The sequence below is a fragment of the Dunckerocampus dactyliophorus genome, chromosome 8 (genome assembly GCF_027744805.1).
Source record: "Dunckerocampus dactyliophorus isolate RoL2022-P2 chromosome 8, RoL_Ddac_1.1, whole genome shotgun sequence".
Taxonomy (NCBI): Eukaryota; Metazoa; Chordata; class Actinopteri; order Syngnathiformes; family Syngnathidae; genus Dunckerocampus; species Dunckerocampus dactyliophorus.
This window is the reverse complement of record NC_072826.1, coordinates 8,808,141-8,827,478: the sequence shown is the minus strand read 5'-3', so window position 1 is coordinate 8,827,478 and position 19,338 is coordinate 8,808,141. Positions and strand designations below refer to the sequence as shown.

The following is a 19,338-nucleotide window of genomic DNA, read 5'->3' as shown; positions in this document are numbered from 1 at the left end:
ACATTTTATTCACACAGGCAAACTAAACTACTGTCCATTCATTTACAAAGCACTGCCAACCACCAACTTGTGCCATAATATCTGCTCATCATTTTCATTTAGAAGAAGTGTGTATTTACCTGAGATGTCTAAATTTCATAAAAGCATCTCGAGGGGCGGAAAAAGGTAATAAGAGGCTCTAATGCACAGAAGTTTTAGAGAAAGCACCTGCATATTGTGCTGACTATGTAGTTCAACCTCTTCAGTGGCAACATTGGTAATGGATCCTCAAACACTCTCGTGGGGAACACATGGCAGATGTACATCCACTTAGGAGGATGCACTGAAGCGAAACACTCTCATTAGACCCTGTGCATATTTGTGCGCTCAATACAAGAGGGAAGGTTTTAGGTCCTACTAGAAAACATGTTTTGGAAATTTACACTGTGAACTCCAGTCATATGCATAGTTTCTGTCCAGAATGTTGGATACTCTAAAATTGAGAAAGCAAAAAAAAGGCAGTCCACCAGTGAACATCTGCAACTTTAGACATTTACTTTGCATACTGTAAAATAGTATGAAATAACCACTCGTCACTCATTAATACACTACATGCAAATTCAATGTGTAGTCCTGCAAGCGCATGGAGGACCACAGATTGAAATGACATAGATCCCTTCATCTTTAACTCTGCAGGTGTGATAAAATTCATTCATTACATTTTGGAGATTCATATGTACGGTGGTGTGAAAATGTGTTTGCCCCCTTCCTGATTTATTTTGCATGTTTGTCACAATCAATGGTTTTAGATCGTCAAACAAATTTAAATGACAACACCACCGAACACAAAATGTAGTCTTTAAATAAACTTCTATTATTAAGGGAGAAAAAAAAGCTACATGGCCCTGTGTGAAAAAGTGATTGCCCCTGTTAAATTATAACATAACTGAGATGAATTGAGGATAAAGGTTAAAAGGTTAAAAGTCATTTCTAAAGCTTTGGGACTCCAGTGAACTACAGTGAGAGCCATTATCCCCAAATGGCGAAATCAGGGAACAGTGGTGAACCTTCCCAGGAGTGGTCGGTCAACCAAACTGACCCCAAGAGTGCAGCGACAACTCATCCAAGAGGTCACAAAAGACCCCACAACAACATCCAAAGAGCTGCAGGCCTCACTTGTCTCAGTTAAGGTCAGTTTTCATGACTCCACCTTAAGAAAGACACTGGGCAAAAACGGCCTGTATGGCAGAGTTCCAAGACGAAAACCACTGCTGAACAAAAACAACATTAAGGCTCATTTCAATTTTGCCAGAAAACATCTTGATGAACCCCCAAGACCTTTGGGAAAATACTCTGTGGTCTGACGAGACGAAAGTTGAACTTTTCGGCTGGTGTGTGTCCCATTACAAATGGCGTAAAAGTAACGCCGCATTTCAGAAAAGAAACATCACACCAACAGTAAAATATGGTGGCAGTAGTGTGATGGTCTGGGGCTGTTTTGCTGCTTCAGGACCCTGGAAGACTTGCTGTGATAAATGAAACCATGAATTCTGCTGTCTACCGAAAAATCACAAAGGAGACTGTCCGGCCATCTGTTGGTGACCTCAAGCTGAAACCAACTTGGGTTCTGCAGCAGGACAATGATCCAAAACACACCAGCAAGTCCACCTCTGAATGGCTGAAGAAAAACAAAATGAAGACTTTGGAGTGGCCTAGTCAAAGTCCTGACCTGAATCCTATTGAGATGCTGTGGCATGCATGACCTTACAACGGCGGTTCATGCTCGAAAACCCTCCAATGTGGCTGAATTACAACAATTCTGCAAAGATGAGTGGGCCAAAATTCCTCCACAGCGCTGTAAGAGACTCATTGCAAGTTATCGCAAACGCTTGATTGCAGTTGTTGCTGCTAAGGGTGGCCCAACCACTTATTAGGTTTAGGGGACAGTCACTTTTTCCACACAGGGCCATGTAGGGTTTTTTTTCTCCCTTAATAATAAAAAGTTACATTTAAAAGCTGCCTTGACATTGACTAATATTTAAATTTGTTTGATGATCTGAAACAGAAACAAAAAAAAAGAACTCAGGACGGGGGCAAACAATTGTTCACACCACCGTATCCGTCAACCACTTATACTGTTAACAGCCAGGCACCAAAAGTCAGTCTATATCTCTTGGGTTAACAGGAAGTTTTTACCAAATGGAACCTCACACCACAGTCAAAACCACATTCATCACTGTGAGGGGAAGGCAAATGAAATTGTTATCGAGTCTGCATGTGGGGGGAAAAACCTTGGCGGAGTGAGCACAGTGAAACACTAATGTGCTACATAGGATGCACTCCAAACAGCCCATTAATTGAATTACAAGTGGAAACTCCCACTTAAAGAGAGCATTTCCTGGAAAATGCTTCCTCTTTAGGTTATCTGCTCTGTTTGTCCATATCACCAACATCAGCAGCAGCAAGACATACTTTTCTGGAAAGCTCACCCTTGATAAACAATTAATAATACAGATAAAATCCTTGTGCAGATTTAACACTTGCATTCTTCAGTTTCGATTGCTTAGATGAAGTATAAGGACAATAAAAAAAATACATAATTGCATATTTCAAACTCATGCTGATGAGAGAGCCAGACAATCGTCATGTACAGTAAGACAGGGGTGTCCAAACTTTGTCCACCCTGGGCCACATACTGAAAAATTAAAGGATGCAAGTGCCCCTTTGATATTTTGTAAAGCAACACACGTAGATATGCTAAGAAGTTATGTATATTTCAAGAAAAAACTGCATCTCAGCTTTGTGATGAAGGTGAAACAGCATATTATTAGGATGAACTTCCGTCTTTGCTCTTTTTCCCCATTTTTGCTGTTGGTTTTTTTTTTCAAAATATTTCAACTTTCTTGAATAATCTTCATAAATGTTCTAATTTTCCAAATATTACAACTTTATTATGTTTTGATTTTTTCTCATAAAATTATTACTTTTAAAAAATAACATATATAAAAAAAAGAGATTTCAACTCTATGCTACTAAAATGACATTACGTTTCCTCATAATATTTATAATATATAAATGCATTCTTCTAAAATTGCAACTTTTTGCTCTTAATATTTTGACTTCATTCTCATAAAATTCGATCTGTTTTTTGCATTTGTGCTGTTTTTTGTTTGTTTTTCCAACTATTTCAACTTTCTTCTTTAAATTTTCTACTCATAGCTATGACTTTATTCCCATAATATTTTGACTTTATTCTCGTAACATTATAACTTCTTCCGCAACACAATTTTCCAAAAATGTAAACTTTATTTGTTTTGTTTATTTCTCATAGTATTATGAAAAACGTCTTTCTTGGACATTTCAACTTTATGCTATTAAACTATAACATTACTTTTCCTCATAATATTATGACGTTATTCTCATACAATTCTGAATTTTTCTCATTTGATTACAACTTTTTCCTTTTAATATTTTGAATTTATTCAAATTACTGCTGATTTTTCCATTTTTGCTGCTGTTTTTTGTTTTTTTTTTTTTAGTTTTGTAGTGAAATTATATTTTTAGAAAGTAAAAAAAAAAAAAAAACCCAGCTGCAAACAGCTTTGGACACCCCTGATTTAACAGGGTTTTTAATTTTGAATATCACCATTATTGTTATTAACTAAAAGGAAAATATATTCAAAAGTGCATTTATTGTATAAAGAAATAATACTGGGGAAGGAAAAAACGTATGTAACATGCATAAGGCATAAAAATCATTGAATCAATGAAGCTATTGTTCAGTTGGTAATGCTTATTGCAGAAAAATTGCAGTTCACAAGTTTAGGCTTCTAGTGTCAGAGTCTGTCACCTCCAAATAATCTCCATCAGGATGTCGTGCAAGCACAAAGCTACAGAGAGTAGATGTAGAAAATGTCATCAAACAACCTCATGATCTCATGGTGCAAATGGGAATGACGACGATGAGAATGATAGCCAGTGCGGCGGCAATGAGTGCCAGCAACTTGCAGACTTTGGCCCGACGTAGGCCAGCCTCTTTACGCCTGAGTAGGGCATCGTAACCCGGAGTGTAGATGTCGTCCATCCAGAACTCCATGTTGTTGGGATTTAGAGAATCATGGGCCTGCAGGTCATGAACACTTACTTTTAAAAACAATTTCAGAGCTTGCATGACAGATATCTAGTTACAGTTTATTACCTGTGAATCAAAAGGAGATATTCGTGCCTCTCTGTCATCAACAGTCCAGATGGGCCTTCCTCTCCCTTCAGCCAGTCTGGGGTCCATAATCTTCCCAGAAGTTAGTCCACCAGTCAAGCTGCTTTCTTTGTTGCCGAACAAAGACGAGCTAAACACTTGTTCCACAAGGCTGGACGACTTCTGGGAGAGCAATTTTGCTGTTCTGCTTGACTGATCTGACTAGAAAAGTGAAGAATTTGCTGTAAAATGTGTGAAGAAAAATGCATATGAACTTAGCTGTGCATCCTTGCAGAAAAAGTACACAGCAGAGCTGAACACTTGCGTTCTTTAGGGGGCAGTGATATCTGACATTTTTACAATGTTATATGCAAATAAAATTATTATCATATTTCTTTCCATGGTCTATTCACGATGCTTCCACAATGCTTGGTGGAAAGCTGTAAAATAGGATAAAATACACCAAAAATATGACCTCCGACCGTGCACTTTGCACCTAGATGAGATAATTACGTCCAGTGGAACGTCTGAAGCTACCAAAATTTGGGAGGTAAATGCAACCCTAAAGCTGCGAATTTAAAATACCTTCATGCATGACATCATGCAAAACTTCAGCAAATCCCTTGGAAGCTAAACACAGCAAGCATTCAAGGAATAATTGTGTTTGTTTTGCTTTTTGGGACTTTTTCATAACACAATTTCAAAAGAAGGACAAGCCGCATTTAAATTCAAAATTAAAGCAGTGTATGACTCCAATACTTTTGCCTCGGATGGTCGTGTGTGATTTCTGAAGTTAAGACAGAGTATTTTGTTGTCTTTGACATTTTACTGTTAACTTGTGTGAAGTTGGACTGTTAGAAAAAAAAACAACCTGACTCATTCACTTTATGCCTTCCTGTAGCTCGAACTGTTTTTATATCTTAATATAAAATATGAAGTGTTTTAGTTATTTTTACCAGGGCTGTCAAATGATTACATATTTTAATCAGATTATTCACAGTTTATAAATTAATTAATCATGATTAATCACCATTTGCAACTATGTCTGAAATAAGCCTGTTTTCACTGTATTTCATAACAGGAAATGAAATGAAAGACATGATTACATATACTGTACTTAACATAATGCATGTTTACTAACAGCTCCAAACAAAGTGAAATCTTTGTATTAATATATAGTATGTCTATAATATAATGGCTCGCTGCAATTCCTCTGAACTAGCTATAAACTGGAGTTCCAGGTATTTAGACCAGTATTGTAATTTTCTAACACCCTACAGTGAGAATCATATTTGATCCTAAACAATTGAATCGGGCCATCTCAGCCATTGCTCTTTTCATGTCTAAAATAGGATTGCTTGAATCAACTTCAGTAGTTTTAGTTACTCACGGACGTCCAATAGTCACCTACAGCCTATTTTTATTTTGTTGATGTATGTGTTGATTTAACGTGATGAATTAAACACATTCATTACTGCAAATCACACGTTATTTTTTTCAGATTTCATTGAAAAATAACTGTAAATTAATAATGCCAGGGAAAATGTGTGATGTCGACCAGGACGTTAGAGACTTCCACTGTATTTATGGCCTTTCATGCACACAAAGTTAGAGCAATACTCCACCTGCCCAGTTTTTCCGTGCGAAGATTTTCCACCTTTAATTTTCGAGAAAGACACCGTCCAGTCTTTTGCAGTGGTTGACGTGTTTGCTTGCTTGGAATCGCTGCGCCCTTTCTCTCCAGCCTCATTTTTTGAGCCACGAAAAGATGATGCATCTTTCTTCCCATCTTTAGTCACTTTTGCGTCACGTTGAGCTTTGCTGCTGCCAGTTTGCTCCTCGGGATTGTTCCATCTGTTCCAGTCCAGACTGCTAGTGCTGGTTGCTGGGAAGAGATGTCCTGACACAGATAGAGGCTGAGGCTCAGATGATTCAGAGGGAGTGACAGGGTGGCTCATGAAGGAGGAGACACCACTGAGGGGCTCTAGCCATCGGTCACCGATGCCTTGTCCACTGCCAACAGCAGGCTGCGGGATCTTTTCATCCAGACGCTGCAAAGCTGACAACACCTGTGAAATCTCTGCCTTTACATCATTTAGTGACTCCAGTTGTCGCTCAATCTGGTTCATGCGGAGCAAGAGTCGACATACGCTGGCTTTTAGGCCATCATCACTGCTTTCCAGAGAGTGAAACAGCCTTTGAAGTTGGCCTAGGCGGCCCCGTCTGGCTTCTGGGGTGTCCTGGTTAAGACCCCCGGATCCATCATTTGGGTGCAGCACTCCCGTAGACCCGCACATGCTTATGTCATCTAAGAAGCGGAAGATGGCGCTGATGTCATCCTCACAAAACTCAGGATCATCTAATGAAGTCATGAAGGACAGGCGATCAGCATGGACCAGACTACGAAGGCGCCTGGGATCCGGAGGATCAGTCTGGGTTCCTTGAGCCTTGAATCCATCAATTCCAGTATCTCCAATCTCACCTCCCAAAGAACCCCCCAGTTTGCTTATCGCAGGCGTTGATCGCCTTGGTTGTTGTGCGCCACGGGACTCAAGTCCCAACCCAGTGCTAGTCGGATTGATTCGGTCCTCTAGACTGTGACTCTTGTTATTCCAGATGGGCCTTTGGCTTCTGGGGGGCTGCAAGTGTTTCGGAGACCGCTCAGGGACTGATACAGGTCCGAAGTAAGTGGAGTCCTGTAAATCATCGAGACTTTCATGTTTAGTCCGCTTCTCTGGAGACTGTTGGAGTGTGGTGGGCGAGGGGTAAGGGTTAGGAATGACTTCAAAAGTGTGGTTGTCAAAGCCTTTCTCCCTTTTGGGACTGGGAGACTCACTGTTGACGGTCACTTGCGGTATGAGAGGCGGCTGGTTGTGAAAGTCCTTCTTGAAGATGTTTCTCTTCTGGTCGACTGATGAGTCCTGTTCCGTTTCAAACACCTCAGCAGGAGCCGAATCGCCACTTGACTCGCTGTCTGTCTCCAAAGGCAAGTAAATACTCTTCATGACTTCGCTGGGGATTTGACCACTGGGGTACAAAAGTGTGGTGTGAGGCAAGTCGAAAGAGACAGCCCGCGTCCTGACCCGAGGAGGGGACACTAGTGAGATAGGCTCGAGGGGAAGACTGGCGCGCTTGCGTGCAGAGTAATTGGAATTTGGAAACAGCAAGTGCTGGTCAATACGGCTGCCAGTGGAGTCAGAGTGAGCGCGTGCTCTTTCCCGACCAGGAATGTTCAGTTGGTGGATTCCAGGCAAACTTGGGCCCGGGGACTGGTCAACAGGGAGGACCGTCTGAGCTCTCATTGGTTGGCTCTCATCAGAGGCCCCACCCGTCATTTGAATAAGATTAAATATTGTCACAATGTCAGCAGCGACACCTATCGGTGACAGGCCTTGTCCTCTGGTGGAAACACGGTCCCTAAAAAGAGTGGCTGGAAAACAGGGGTCCCGGCTAGCAGCAGCAAACAACAAACTCCTGAGCTCGATGAGGTGTTCCAAGTCAAAGCGGGTGCTGACCATGCGGCAAAGGTCCTGGAAGGTCAACCATTGACGCATATTGGCCAGTTCCTCCAGGATCCCTAAGAGGACTCCAGGGTATTCCTGTTGTAGGTTAGCCATGGTTGCTCACCTGGTGGGAACATAGAGACACGACAAATGTAATCACAACAGCAACGCAAATGACATTTCCAATAAAAATTGCAGGTGGATATATACATATTTTATAGTGTTTGGCATTTGCTCATCATAACTGTAGTAGATGTATATATATGTTTTATATATTATTATATGTATTAATTCTTATGTATTTTGTAAATACAAAACATAAGTACCCCAAAAAATTACATTATAAAAAAGACAATAATTGAATAGCTAAGAAATTGTGAAATGTAAAAAGAAAAGATACTGAAAAGAATATAATGAATATCAAGAAAATAAATATTAATGTAAAAATTACCTATATGACATCATTATAATAATAAATGCAGGGACAGTTAATTGTTTGCAGAGTTTGAATATTATTTTGTTTCAATGTCCATGTCCACACTTTTCTGTTTCAGAATTTCACATACCGAATTAAAAAGTCGAATTTGAATCATATTCACGAGCTCTAGTGTAAAAAGCCCTTCGAGTGAAAATTTGGAAAGCGACCTTATTTTGGGGCCCTAAAATAACCTATCATCTGACGCGATGACGCCGGTGTGTCTTTGAGTCACTTCCATTTCATCATTTTTTATTAACAGCATCATGACATGGGCTAGTTTATCTGGGTCAAAGTGTTTAATGGAGTATTTACTGACGTTATTATTCCCGATTGTCCATAAAAATGATTATTCTATGCGCAAGTTGCGTTTACTTGCAGTCAGACACGACGCAGTTGCAAGTAATACTGTAAACATCTAGTGTAGGACTGAGCAGAGGGTACTCAAGAGCATATTGACTCACCTGAATATATTGAATACCAACTTCAGCCACTCACGGAGCCATCAAAAGTGGAAAAATAGATCCAACATAAAGACCAAAGACCAAATAGATCCGGTCCAAACCATACTGCCTTTCTCCTTTGGAGTCTTCCTGTGTTTGTAGCCGCGACGAGCCCACAGCTCAGGCAGGAGAGAAAATTAGAAATCAGGTCATCTTCCCACAAGTCCCTGCAGTCCCCTACGGGACCTCAACATACATCCAAAACGGTTTCCCCCACCACTGAGGAGTGTCATTAACTGCACTGTCAGTACAGCCACTCTCCTAATAGATGGTAGACACACCCTCTGAATGACCGGATCAAAAGTCTATACCTATAGGAGCATTCTTTGTAAAGGTGCCAGACTGGTCATGAGAGCAGTTTGAGAATATGAAAAGAGCAGATTAAACATTCATGTTCGCTAATTGACACGCCTTACACTCCAAACTGACAGTAGCCCATCAATCTGGGGCAGATTGCCTGCTTGCTGGATGGCTGTCTACAAACAGAACTGTCTCCCTTGCTCCAGCACTCCCAGACTTCACCATTACTCTACATTATCAGCCATAAAGGGTTGTACTTAAAACCCCATTAGGACAAGAGAGGGTCAAGGCTTTCATCTGAGTGGTTGCACTCTACTCCAATCACAACTGATGTCTCTAATTCACCTGGAAAGTCAGAAGCACATCCATCCTGCAATGGCCCAGATGGGGATCAATGCAGTAGAGGAGGTTGGGTTATGAAGGCAATGTGCAACATATGCGATATGTACAAAGTCCAGGGACATACTGTACATCTTAAATCCTTAATTATCCATAGTCAGCATCTGAGTTAGAATCATGAAACTAACCCCCAAACTTTATTTTCCCTCGCCGAGATATTTCGGATAGTTATACTTTACTGGTGCCCGCCTGTACATAGCAAGGTCCATGTTGGCGTGCTTGGGTGGGTTTGGTGTGGAAGAACCTAATCTAAGTTAGCCAAAATCAGTGAGCTCTCCTCACAAAAAAATCCCAAAGACACACAACAAAAACCTACCAGAAGAGTAGGAGTCATTTTATTCCATTTTCATTTACTGTTGGTGTTACAGCTGGGTGTCCCAATACTTTTGTCAATATAACACTCATGCAGTTAGACTTCACTGTTGGCAGAAGTAATTAACCAGCTATTTTAGATGATATACTATTTGTATATGATTATTCTGTGCAAAGCAAATAAGTAAATGACCCATGTGTGTACATACAAGTATAACCAAACAGACAAATAATTAATAAATATTTCATCGTACAGTAACTATAACTAGAGTGGACCTTTTAGCTATGGAAAGAACAGATTTATTTTGTTTGAACAGTATCGTAGACATACCATAAATGCTGTAATTATAGCCGGGGCATTTACCTAAACTGCAAATAGGATGGAGTGTTAATTTGAAGCAGGTGATAATTGTAGCTAAGCTGCTATTGCTCATATTTGAAAACTAACTTTACATATAACAACTTTTTAAAAATTTTACAAAAGCAAAATGTCGGGCTCTTTGACTACATACTTTTATTTATTATTATTATTATGTATTGCCCAACACAGCAGCAACAGAACCAATGTTATAAGGTTAGGAGATGCTTAGCCAGCATTAATACTTCTCATGCGTAACACACATGAGTTTAACACCAACAGTTTAGTGCAAGAGCTGTGTAAAATACCAACATTTTAAAGGGCATGCAGAGTTAAACAAAGCTGCTGGATGCGGACTACTCTTCAAATGCAACTACTGCCATCTTGTGGAGTTGATAAAAACAACATCAGGAGGTTGCCTACAGCCACAGCAGTTAATGCCAATGTTTTCTGACCCGGCACCAATTAGAGACCATTAGAAATGGCTAATTGCTTTTGTAGACCACATGGCTGGTGACTATAGGAGACTGAGGGGCTAACTGAATACAGGTGTTAATTTGAGCATTTAGAGAATTCTAATAATGAGTGTAAACTCTATTACTGGATTTATACGTAAAAACATGATCTGGTGTCAACTGAGATGAGACTCGCGCTCTCTTTTCTTCTTTTTTGCTGGTTTCATGATGCCTGGAGCTACAACTGTTGGAGTCAGTGATGGATTCAAGGCTGGATCTAGGGCTGGGTTCCGGGCAAGAAGGTCCATGACAGAGGCATTACCATCCCCTGTTGAATTATAAAATCAGGAAGTACACCAGAAACAATAGCGTTCACATGCGCACTTTTACCCTCCAGAGAATGTGTGCTTACCTGTATTGTCATCTTCATCGCTGGGTTCTGAGTCTGGACAGTGGAGAGAAACCCGAGCCAAGGCTGCCAGCTCACTTATGAAGCTTCTTTCTGCCTCCTAATGGACACAACAACAATGCTCGCAGGAACAGATTAACATCTCCATCCTGAGCACCTCCATAATACCTTACCTGTAGCTGTCCATTGATCCATTCTAAGGTTTGATCCTGGGCTACTTTTCTCTGTCTCAGTTCCTTGCACACCACCTCCGGTTCCAGATCACACTGCTCTAACAACTTCCTTTTATGGAGCTCAACTCTGAGCAGAAAAATTGAATTTGCTTACGCTTTTCAACAATAAAAGCAAAAGGGAAAAAAAATACTTTGATGTACCTCTGTTGAAACTTAGCAGAGTTGGGTTTCTTCTCCCAGTTCTCCAGCTCTCTTAGCAGAGCTTTGTTCAGCTCACTGCTCTTGCAGTTGTGCTCAGTCTCATCTGCATGGACATTAAGTGAAGTTAAGTTACACACATTGAACGCATGCTAAATGATGACTCATACACTGGCCACTGGCAATAAACAGTAGTTTATTGGTTTAGTTGTACAACTGAAGAACATCATACTGAGATCTGTTACTATTATTTTTGCCTTTACATGGGAGGGACAATATATTAGAAAACAAAAACAGTTCTCAGTGTAATGCAGTCAAAACTATAAGCACAATAATAAACACATTGTTTTATTAATTTAATTAATTGTTGCATTTTTATCTTTACATAGGCAGAGTTCTGATTTATTGAAAGTTACTGGGTAAATTAGTAAAATTAAGGTTTCTTTTGCACTCTGGCTCCACCTATAGTGGTGCAGTGTGACAAGCGCTGCACACCTGAGAGCAATACAGCAACCCCTGGTTTATCACAGTGGTTGCAGACCCTCTCGTGAATTTCCGCAAAGTACAACTTATTATTGACTGCTTATTATTAAATTGAAAATTTCCATAGATAAAGCATAGAAAACCTGATTACGGAATACAGACACAAACACCCCTATAGTCAACTTTACACTCATATATTACTCAATATGGTAGACATAACAAGAGTACATAATTTAAGACATAAAAAAAATTTGTGCTCGTGTGTGTTGCTGTCAATGTGTTCCGCCGCTAGAGGACCTGAGTGGGCAGGGTTACAGGAAATGATGTCGGGGGTTCAGAGTTGAGTTTCAGTTTGGCGTGCGTTACAGCCGCAACGGTAGACTGTGTTTTTTAATAGGAATAAATATGAATTATTCTATTCTTAAACCTGCAATAAAAGCCTGTTGTTACGGTGATTGTGCGTCTCATCGAACATTATTGACACCTGGTGGCCTGTGTAGAATACAACATATCATCACAATGTCTTTGAATGCGTTTTCTGAAAGCCTTATATTTGTATTTCAGTTCACTCAGCCATTTGTATGCTTGAAAATGCTTCATTTTGGCAAAAAATAAGAAACATCTGCTTAAATGTGCATACTTATTGACTAATAATAGGCCGTATTCATCCACAAAACAGCACGATTTATTAATTAATATATTTATGAAAATCCGTAATAGTGTGAAGCCATGAAATTCGAGGCATGAAGTAGAAAGGGATTACTGTAATGCTGACTTTGGTGTCAGTAGTTCAAATCTGACCTCTTTTCACCTCATACATACATAATATTCTGTCAACAGAAAGAAGTAATGTGTTTTAATGTGTGGTGCGTTAGTCTCACCAAGGTTAATGTTTGACTGCTGTGGTTGCAGATTTTTGGCAATATCCTGCATGTGAGAATAGTAGCTTTGGACGAGAGCGGCAAGAGAATCTTTGGTCACGTACACGCTTTCAGATGCACCCTCTGTAAGTCGGTGCTACAACGAAAACAAATGTCAAGGCAGGTGCAGTTTGTATAATTTAGTTGTTGTCAAAGAAATGACAACTTAGTACCTTCAGGCCGTCATCTTTTCTTTGTGAGTCAGAGGCCTGGCCTTCCATCCGCTGTAGGATAGCGTGGCTGAGGGCGTTCCCTAGCAGTAGCTGTGCATGATTCTGAAGAACCTCAGTCCCAGTTTCGAGCTCAGACAAGAACTCTTGCTGGAAACTGTGGCTCACCAGTTGGCTCTCAGGACCCAGATGCCTCTCTGCTAGGCTGACATTGCTGGTCTATTATTGTTAGGACATAGGGAACAGTAAATTACCATACTGACCAGAATGTAAGATGACCCTGAACATAAGACGCTCTTTTTCCAAGACCTGTATTTTTTAAATACAAAATCTAATTTTAAAAAAGGCCCAATTAATCATAAAAAAATCTGAGAAATAATATTTCATTAGTCAGATTTTTTAGTAATTCAACATTATAATGACTGTGCTTAATATTATTATCTCAAAATTTGCATCATAAATCCTCATCTGTTGTTTGCAAACTTTTCCAACCTCTGTGACACTTTTTTAGTGGATTTCTGTTCTGCGGCTACCACTCTGCAGGTCACTGGAGTGTGTGAGTAGCAGGAAGAAAACCCCTTGGGAAGAAGTCGTTTGGCGCCATCTGTTGGTGTGCTTATATACACGTCTAGCATATACTGTAAGACTGTCTTTTCCAACCTTTTAGATTCAGGTCAATACGCTAAGTTCATCTGATCTGAAAAGTATTTTAACATATCATCGAGTCAAATGTCCAATCTGGAATACATTGTGTTTATTCTCCCCTACCTTGAGCGTGGAATCAACAGAGGACTGGACTGTGGCAGGATCCTGAATCAGCAGAGCTCGAAAGTCAGTCCGAGAGAGAACCTTCAGCTTGGCCAGCCTCATTTCTTTGAGCACGTGCAGACAGAAGTGTCTGGCCATGAAATGGCGTTGTATGGATACCAGCAGGTGTTCATATTTCTTCTCCAGCAGCATCCCTACTTGGCTGAGAGAAAGGTCTCTTTCTTTTCTCTTTACATTTGGTGGGTGCATCTTATATTCAGGTGCGCTCAAATTTACGGTAGTCTCTTTTAATCCAAGAAATTGCTATGTTAATCAGTGTAGGGCATTCTAGGTAATTGACTAGCATTTGGTCAAGCAATAGGAGGTTGCCTTTAGGGACACCAGAGGGACTTCTAGACAGTGGTTACCTGTTAAGTGTGTAGCTCTGTCTGAGCACCATGATTCGCAGGATCTTGATCTGCTGGTTACTCAGACGACTGAGGCTGGCATGCATCAGCGCCATTGACTCAGTCCATGCCTACAGAAAATGTATTAAATCTAATTAAACCTATTCAGAATAAGACAACTGTCACAGACACTACTGTAATGTGAAGATAAGTTGGAAAATTAGGCCTCAAATGTTATTTTTGGCAGACACGCTTTCCTTAAATTCTGTCAGCGTTAACAGTAATCCTTCAAAATTAGGACCAGATTGGTTGAATATTGTTTTCATGTCTGACGAGAAATCTCTAAAGATGTGGCAAACAACGTCAAATCCTCTGTATCATATTTCCTCAAATAGCACCAACCCTTTATTTGAACGAGGATTCTATTTCAGAGGCAACCTTTACTTGTACAGTCGCTCGTGAAAGGGTGGAGCATTGAGAATTATTACTTGTTACACTGGCATGTGTAACCGCCTCACATTTCTATTCTTGGTTCTTTAATTGTTCCCTGCTTAAGGTTCTGCAAACCATAAAATTGTGCAGTTTTCCTTTAATACTGTACATCTCGGACACTACGGTACTTCTAATCTAATCTCTAATCTAATTTTTGGAATGTGGGAGGAAACCGGAGTACCCGGAGAAAACCCACGCACGGGGAGAACGTGCAAACTCCACACAGAGATGCCCAAGCAGAGATTCGAACCCAGGTCTTCCCCATCTCCTGACTGTGTGGCCAACATGCTACAGTCACATCACAGTAAAGTAAGCAAAATGTGTTCATTCATTACACAAGATGTGACCTGACATTAGTTTGAGGAAAGAGCTGTTGCCTGTATTGTATAACCGTATCCGTTATTTGTATCGTAAATGAAGAGCTGGGCAATATTTATATATCGGATATTGGTAAGAATATCTAGCATCTCTAGTGTAAATGCAATGTAAAAAATGTGTCATGTTGTATTTCAGTTATTGTATTAAATACAAACCATCATACCATAATGGAGGCTGTATGTACCTGTCGCTCTTGATCCAACTGAGTCCGCATTTGATCCAGTTGCAATTTGATTGTTCTCTCTAACTGCTGCTGCTGTGCAGCAAGCTGATGCTGCACATCCAGCCACAGCGTTTGACAGTGTTCGGCAGACACTTTGGACTGAGAAACGGACGTACAAAAGATGTACTTGGCTTTCTCCCCTAGCCTCTTTGACCAGTTACTGCGGAGTTTCTAAAGAAGACATTTTATGGTAAGATAATAGCACAAACATAGACCAGTATGCATTATAAATACAAATTATAGTATTTGAAAAAGCTCACAGTCCAAAGGTTACAGAGGTTTTCAGCCATACGGTCATCCTGCAGCAGCTCAAAGTCACAAAGCTGCTGTCTTTGTTTTAACAGCAGCTCCTGGTACTCCTAGTGGAAACACACAGGGTTCCCATTTTAAACATTGTTTTTGTAACTACATAAACGATTAACAAAATACAACAAATGTTATTAATCAATGTCATTAATTTCATCACTGATACATTGCACAGTGCCACAGTCAGTTGGACAGTATGCATATGATAGCGTACCAAAATGGTATCCCTAATGAACTGACCTTTGTCAGCTGCAGTGAGTCACCGTGAATCTGTCTCAGCTCCAGCGCACGACTCCTCTCCTTGGCTTGGCTCCTATGAAGCTTCTTTCGCTTGGCATCTATTTTGCTGCACTTTTCCATCACCAACTCCTTTGTTTTGATTGTGTAATCTGGATTGTAACCAAAAGCTTTTAGCAGTGAGCCTGACAAGCCGAGGTTGCAACACTTAAGGATGGAGTTAGGATGAAAATATGATGGCATTCATTTGCTACAGTTTATTCTTATATTAAATTTCAGTCTGCTGTCTATGTTGTCCTGCTTGCATTACACCACACAGAACCAGATCACACACATGCAGGGATGCAGGAAAGGCATGATGGGGCACCCCATATAACTGAGTTTAGGCAGGTTTGGTCCCTTGCTCAGGAGCACCCTGACAGTCGTTAGTAAGCAGACTAGATGCTACTTACTTTTGTCTGCAGTGGGATACGAACGATAATCCTTCAAGCCCAACTCCTTACAGGCTTACGTAATTCCTTGATTGTCTAGGTTTGAAATGATTTCCAAGTATTTCAATGAGTGTCCTATAAATGGACTATGCTGAATGGAGCTGTCTAACAATTAGGGATGACGTAATAAGCAGGACAGTCACAGCTGTCCTGAAAGAACCTGACCTTATTTGAAAGGCGAAACTGGGTCTAATTTAAGTAGAGCAGTTATTCGGTGAATTATTATTACATTATTCCATGATATTGATAAATAGCACACCAGATAATTCATCTTACCCTCCCTGCACTGTTGAAGGCCCTCTGCAAGAGCGTGCTGCACCTCTGAAAGTATTGTTTCCATGCTGCTGAAGGTCAAAACGTCCTCACTGGTCAGCTGCTCCAGTGTTGTAGCCATCAAGTTCTGCCTCAGAAACCCTTCCTGCTGTATCAAGGCAGGCTGAGATTGGAGAAGCCCTGTCAGCTCCTCCCACCACAACAGCTTCTGGTGGATTCGCTTGAAAAGAAAGGCAACAAAGCATTTGTCAGTCAATCCATCTAATTCCTCAAATAATGGCACAATTCAGAAACCTAATTAATTTGGACTAGTCCTGTTCACCTTTAGTTCTGCATCTTGTGCTTTCATTAGATGATTTTCGACCTCCAGTAGAGCATGGCTGAGAGAGGCAGTAGCATCAAGGGCTTCATTTACAGTGAAACTGCTGGTCTTCATCACATGGCAAAACTCCTCCACCAACTTGCTAAAACTTTTGGACTGTAAAGAAAATTGCACGTTACCGTTCAACTCTGATTTGATATTATTTTAATCAGATTCTCTCTATGCATTCTGGCCTTTTACCATTTGAAGGTTGCATTCTAGAAAATCTTTCTGAGCTCTCTCTATTTCCTCCAAAGTGCAAGGAGCATCAGAATTGTTATCACCGGCAGCATGGCCCGATGACCACTGTTTCTTCAGCTCAGCCACTTCCTGCAAGGACAACATATGCTTTAAGATATACGGGGAAGAGTTCAAAATTATTCATACTCTGCCAAATTTTAAGATAAAGTTATCTTTTCGCTGGAAATGACACAACACAGCGGGAAAATACAGTAAAATGTTTTTTTAATTGTTTTTTTTTTTTTTTTTTTTACAAAAAGTTCTACACTTTATCAATGCAGACATATCCAAGGCCCTGAATGTAAAGTTGAATTGAACGCTCTAGATCAGAGGTTTTCAAAGTGTGAGGCAGGCCTCCCCTAGGGGGCGCCAGAAGTATTCAGGGGGCTGCAGTAGCTTGAGAAAAATCCTTTACAAAATATATCAAACCTGCTAAACTAATTTCATCCAGGTTCAAAGGGAACATTAATAGATTTTATGTTCCTATAGTGAGAGAGTAAACAGAGATTGGGTGAGCAGAAAAGTCCACAACTTTCAACACAATTTTAGTCTTTTTCCATTTCCAGCCAGAACATTTCACAAATAATAACACCAACTCAAAAGTTGTCTTAACTGTGTATAGTGCATCGACATATAACAACATTCAATCATCGTAGTCATTAAATATTTTTCAAACACAAACTTAGATTAAATATAATTTGTGAATAAACATTTAAGTAAAAGTTTACCTTTTGCTGCAATTGAAGAATTTGCTTTGCTTCATTTTTGTCTGTTGGAAAATGGCTGCAAAATATCTTTTTCACCATCTGAAGGTATATCTATGACACAAAAAATGATCTAATTAGGGAAATAACTGCCATCATACCATCCGTTTAGCATTTTTAAAACATTCAGTCACTTGCCAGGTATTTCTTATGCCGGTCGTCTTGCATTTTATGCTTATGTCATGCTCAGTTTTCTCTACTGACCTACAATGAGTTGTGTTCCTAATTCTTTGTCCATCCCAATTCAAGTAAAAGTAAAAACTCACAATATATGTTTCCTCTTGAAGTTGAGAGTAAAGCTGCTGCACATCTTGCAGAGCCAAACAGTGGAGGTTGATCCTTGCTTCAAAGCTGGAGAAAAAATACACAGGTATAAAGCGAGCTATACAAACTTTGAATTTTAGCCATACTGCAAGGTTAAGGTAAAAAATCTCTGTAGGACACACACCCCGTTTGTGTCAAAGTGTATGGGTAGTGGGAAACCCTGGCAAAGCTCTGGTTCTGCAGGCTCTTGGGGACCATTGAGGAGGAGATGAACTGACTGCTGTCATCATTGTCCAGTTCTTGGCTCATTGACTCTCTGTCTAAGGAGGACAAGGAGGAGTCCTCTTTCGGTATTGCTGGTAACTTGGAGCACTCATGCAGTGAAGGGTTGGATGCTCCATCTGCTAAAGGCTGCCGCACAAATTGACACATTACAGAAAACTCGTCATATCAGTGGTTAACTATTTGCCCCGTTAAGACATTGATTTACTCATGAGTACACACATGTCTTTGGACATAATACTACCACTGCTGCACAAAATGTCTGCTAAGATTTTGTAATGGACTTACTCTGTATTTTTGGTTGATGGGGTACACCACTTTTGCTTTGGATGCAAATGCTGCCACGTCACTATTTATAGGCGCCTGTTTCTTCTCCTGGTCAATGAGTTATGGTAAATTTAATGACATTAAATGACAATGTTTAATGAAAAACCACAATAGAGCCCTGGAAATACTTTGTTATTCGTTGCGGCATTCGTAGCCTCCTTTTTGCTGTTGCTGGCATGATCACTGGCATTGTTTTCCACTTCTCCATCATCGGGCTCAAGCAGCCTCCTTGCATTGTGACCCTGATGAAAAGTTAGAAAGGCGTCAAAGTATTAAAAATGAATGAGTGGTGTATACAAATGGCGTTTGCTTACTTGTCTTGTCAAAATTAAAGTCTTCAGGCAAAACACATACAAGAGGGCAGCAGCTAATATCCCACATAGTCCTCCACAAACTGTGGCGACTGTCAGTAGTCCTGTGTTGACGTGCAGCGACTCACCAAAAGACACCAAAACATCAGAACTACATTCGGCTGCTAGCTCCTGCTCCGACATTTCTAAATCCGAGCATCAAGCATCATTTTCGGGAAAAGTTACAAAATGCTGGAAGCCTCAAATTCCTCGACAACAAAATGGCGATTGTCACTGTTACCACCAACATATCACCGCAGTTTTGTGTGTGCGTTTCATCGCGTTAAAGAAGAATCTTTGCTAAAACTATCTGCATCTTCTACTGTACCTATACTTTTACCAAATCAAAACTCGGATAAGATTC

At 40.3% G+C, this 19,338-nt stretch overlaps 2 protein-coding genes across 3 annotated transcripts; both read right to left on the bottom strand.

Annotated features, from left to right (window-relative positions):
• Positions 1 to 3,449: 3,449 nt before the first annotated feature.
• On the bottom strand, positions 3,450 to 8,809 carry LOC129186442 (major intrinsically disordered Notch2-binding receptor 1-like). The gene is made up of 4 exons (XM_054784723.1): positions 8,617 to 8,809; positions 5,800 to 7,801; positions 4,178 to 4,396; positions 3,450 to 4,102 (listed from the first exon to the last, which is right to left on the bottom strand). Exons 2-4 carry the CDS (start codon positions 7,789 to 7,791, stop codon positions 3,908 to 3,910), a joined length of 2,406 nt encoding a protein of 801 aa, XP_054640698.1. The 5' UTR covers positions 7,792 to 7,801; positions 8,617 to 8,809; the 3' UTR covers positions 3,450 to 3,907.
• An 883-nt stretch (positions 8,810 to 9,692) lies between these two features.
• On the bottom strand, positions 9,693 to 19,313 carry LOC129187013 (evC complex member EVC). Of its 2 annotated transcripts, XM_054785855.1 has the most exons (20): positions 18,939 to 19,313; positions 18,753 to 18,866; positions 18,586 to 18,672; positions 18,200 to 18,426; positions 18,018 to 18,102; positions 17,716 to 17,805; positions 16,949 to 17,077; positions 16,709 to 16,864; positions 16,390 to 16,606; positions 15,626 to 15,774; positions 15,340 to 15,438; positions 15,041 to 15,250; positions 14,008 to 14,117; positions 13,601 to 13,802; positions 12,836 to 13,051; positions 12,624 to 12,759; positions 11,263 to 11,365; positions 11,062 to 11,188; positions 10,892 to 10,988; positions 9,693 to 10,807 (listed from the first exon to the last, which is right to left on the bottom strand). In XM_054785855.1, the coding sequence occupies exons 1-20, from the start codon at positions 19,116 to 19,118 to the stop codon at positions 10,656 to 10,658; spliced, it is 2,886 nt and encodes a 961-aa protein (XP_054641830.1). In that variant the 5' UTR covers positions 19,119 to 19,313; the 3' UTR covers positions 9,693 to 10,655. The 2 variants fall into 2 exon arrangements, with proteins under 2 accessions (XP_054641830.1, XP_054641831.1); XM_054785856.1 differs by lacking the exon at positions 18,939 to 19,313 and having other exon boundaries at positions 18,200 to 18,335; positions 18,753 to 18,797.
• Positions 19,314 to 19,338: the final 25 nt, after the last annotated feature.

Excerpts from the sequence above, each read along its gene's own strand:
- LOC129186442 (XM_054784723.1), bottom strand. The coding sequence starts at position 7,791 with ATGGCTAACCTACAACAGGAATACCCTGGAGTCCTCTTAGGGATCCTG. Across the intron at positions 4,397-5,799 it reads CGCACGGAAAAACTGGGCAG|TCAGATCAGTCAAGCAGAAC; the intron begins GTGGAGTATTGC and ends TCACTTTTCTAG. Across the intron at positions 4,103-4,177 it reads TATCTCCTTTTGATTCACAG|GCCCATGATTCTCTAAATCC; the intron begins GTAATAAACTGT and ends CATGACCTGCAG.
- LOC129187013 (XM_054785855.1), bottom strand. The coding sequence starts at position 19,118 with ATGTCGGAGCAGGAGCTAGCAGCCGAATGTAGTTCTGATGTTTTGGTG. Across the intron at positions 17,806-18,017 it reads TTCAAGAGGAAACATATATT|ATATACCTTCAGATGGTGAA; the intron begins GTGAGTTTTTAC and ends TTTGTGTCATAG. Across the intron at positions 11,189-11,262 it reads TCTGCTAAGTTTCAACAGAG|AGTTGAGCTCCATAAAAGGA; the intron begins GTACATCAAAGT and ends TTTTCTGCTCAG.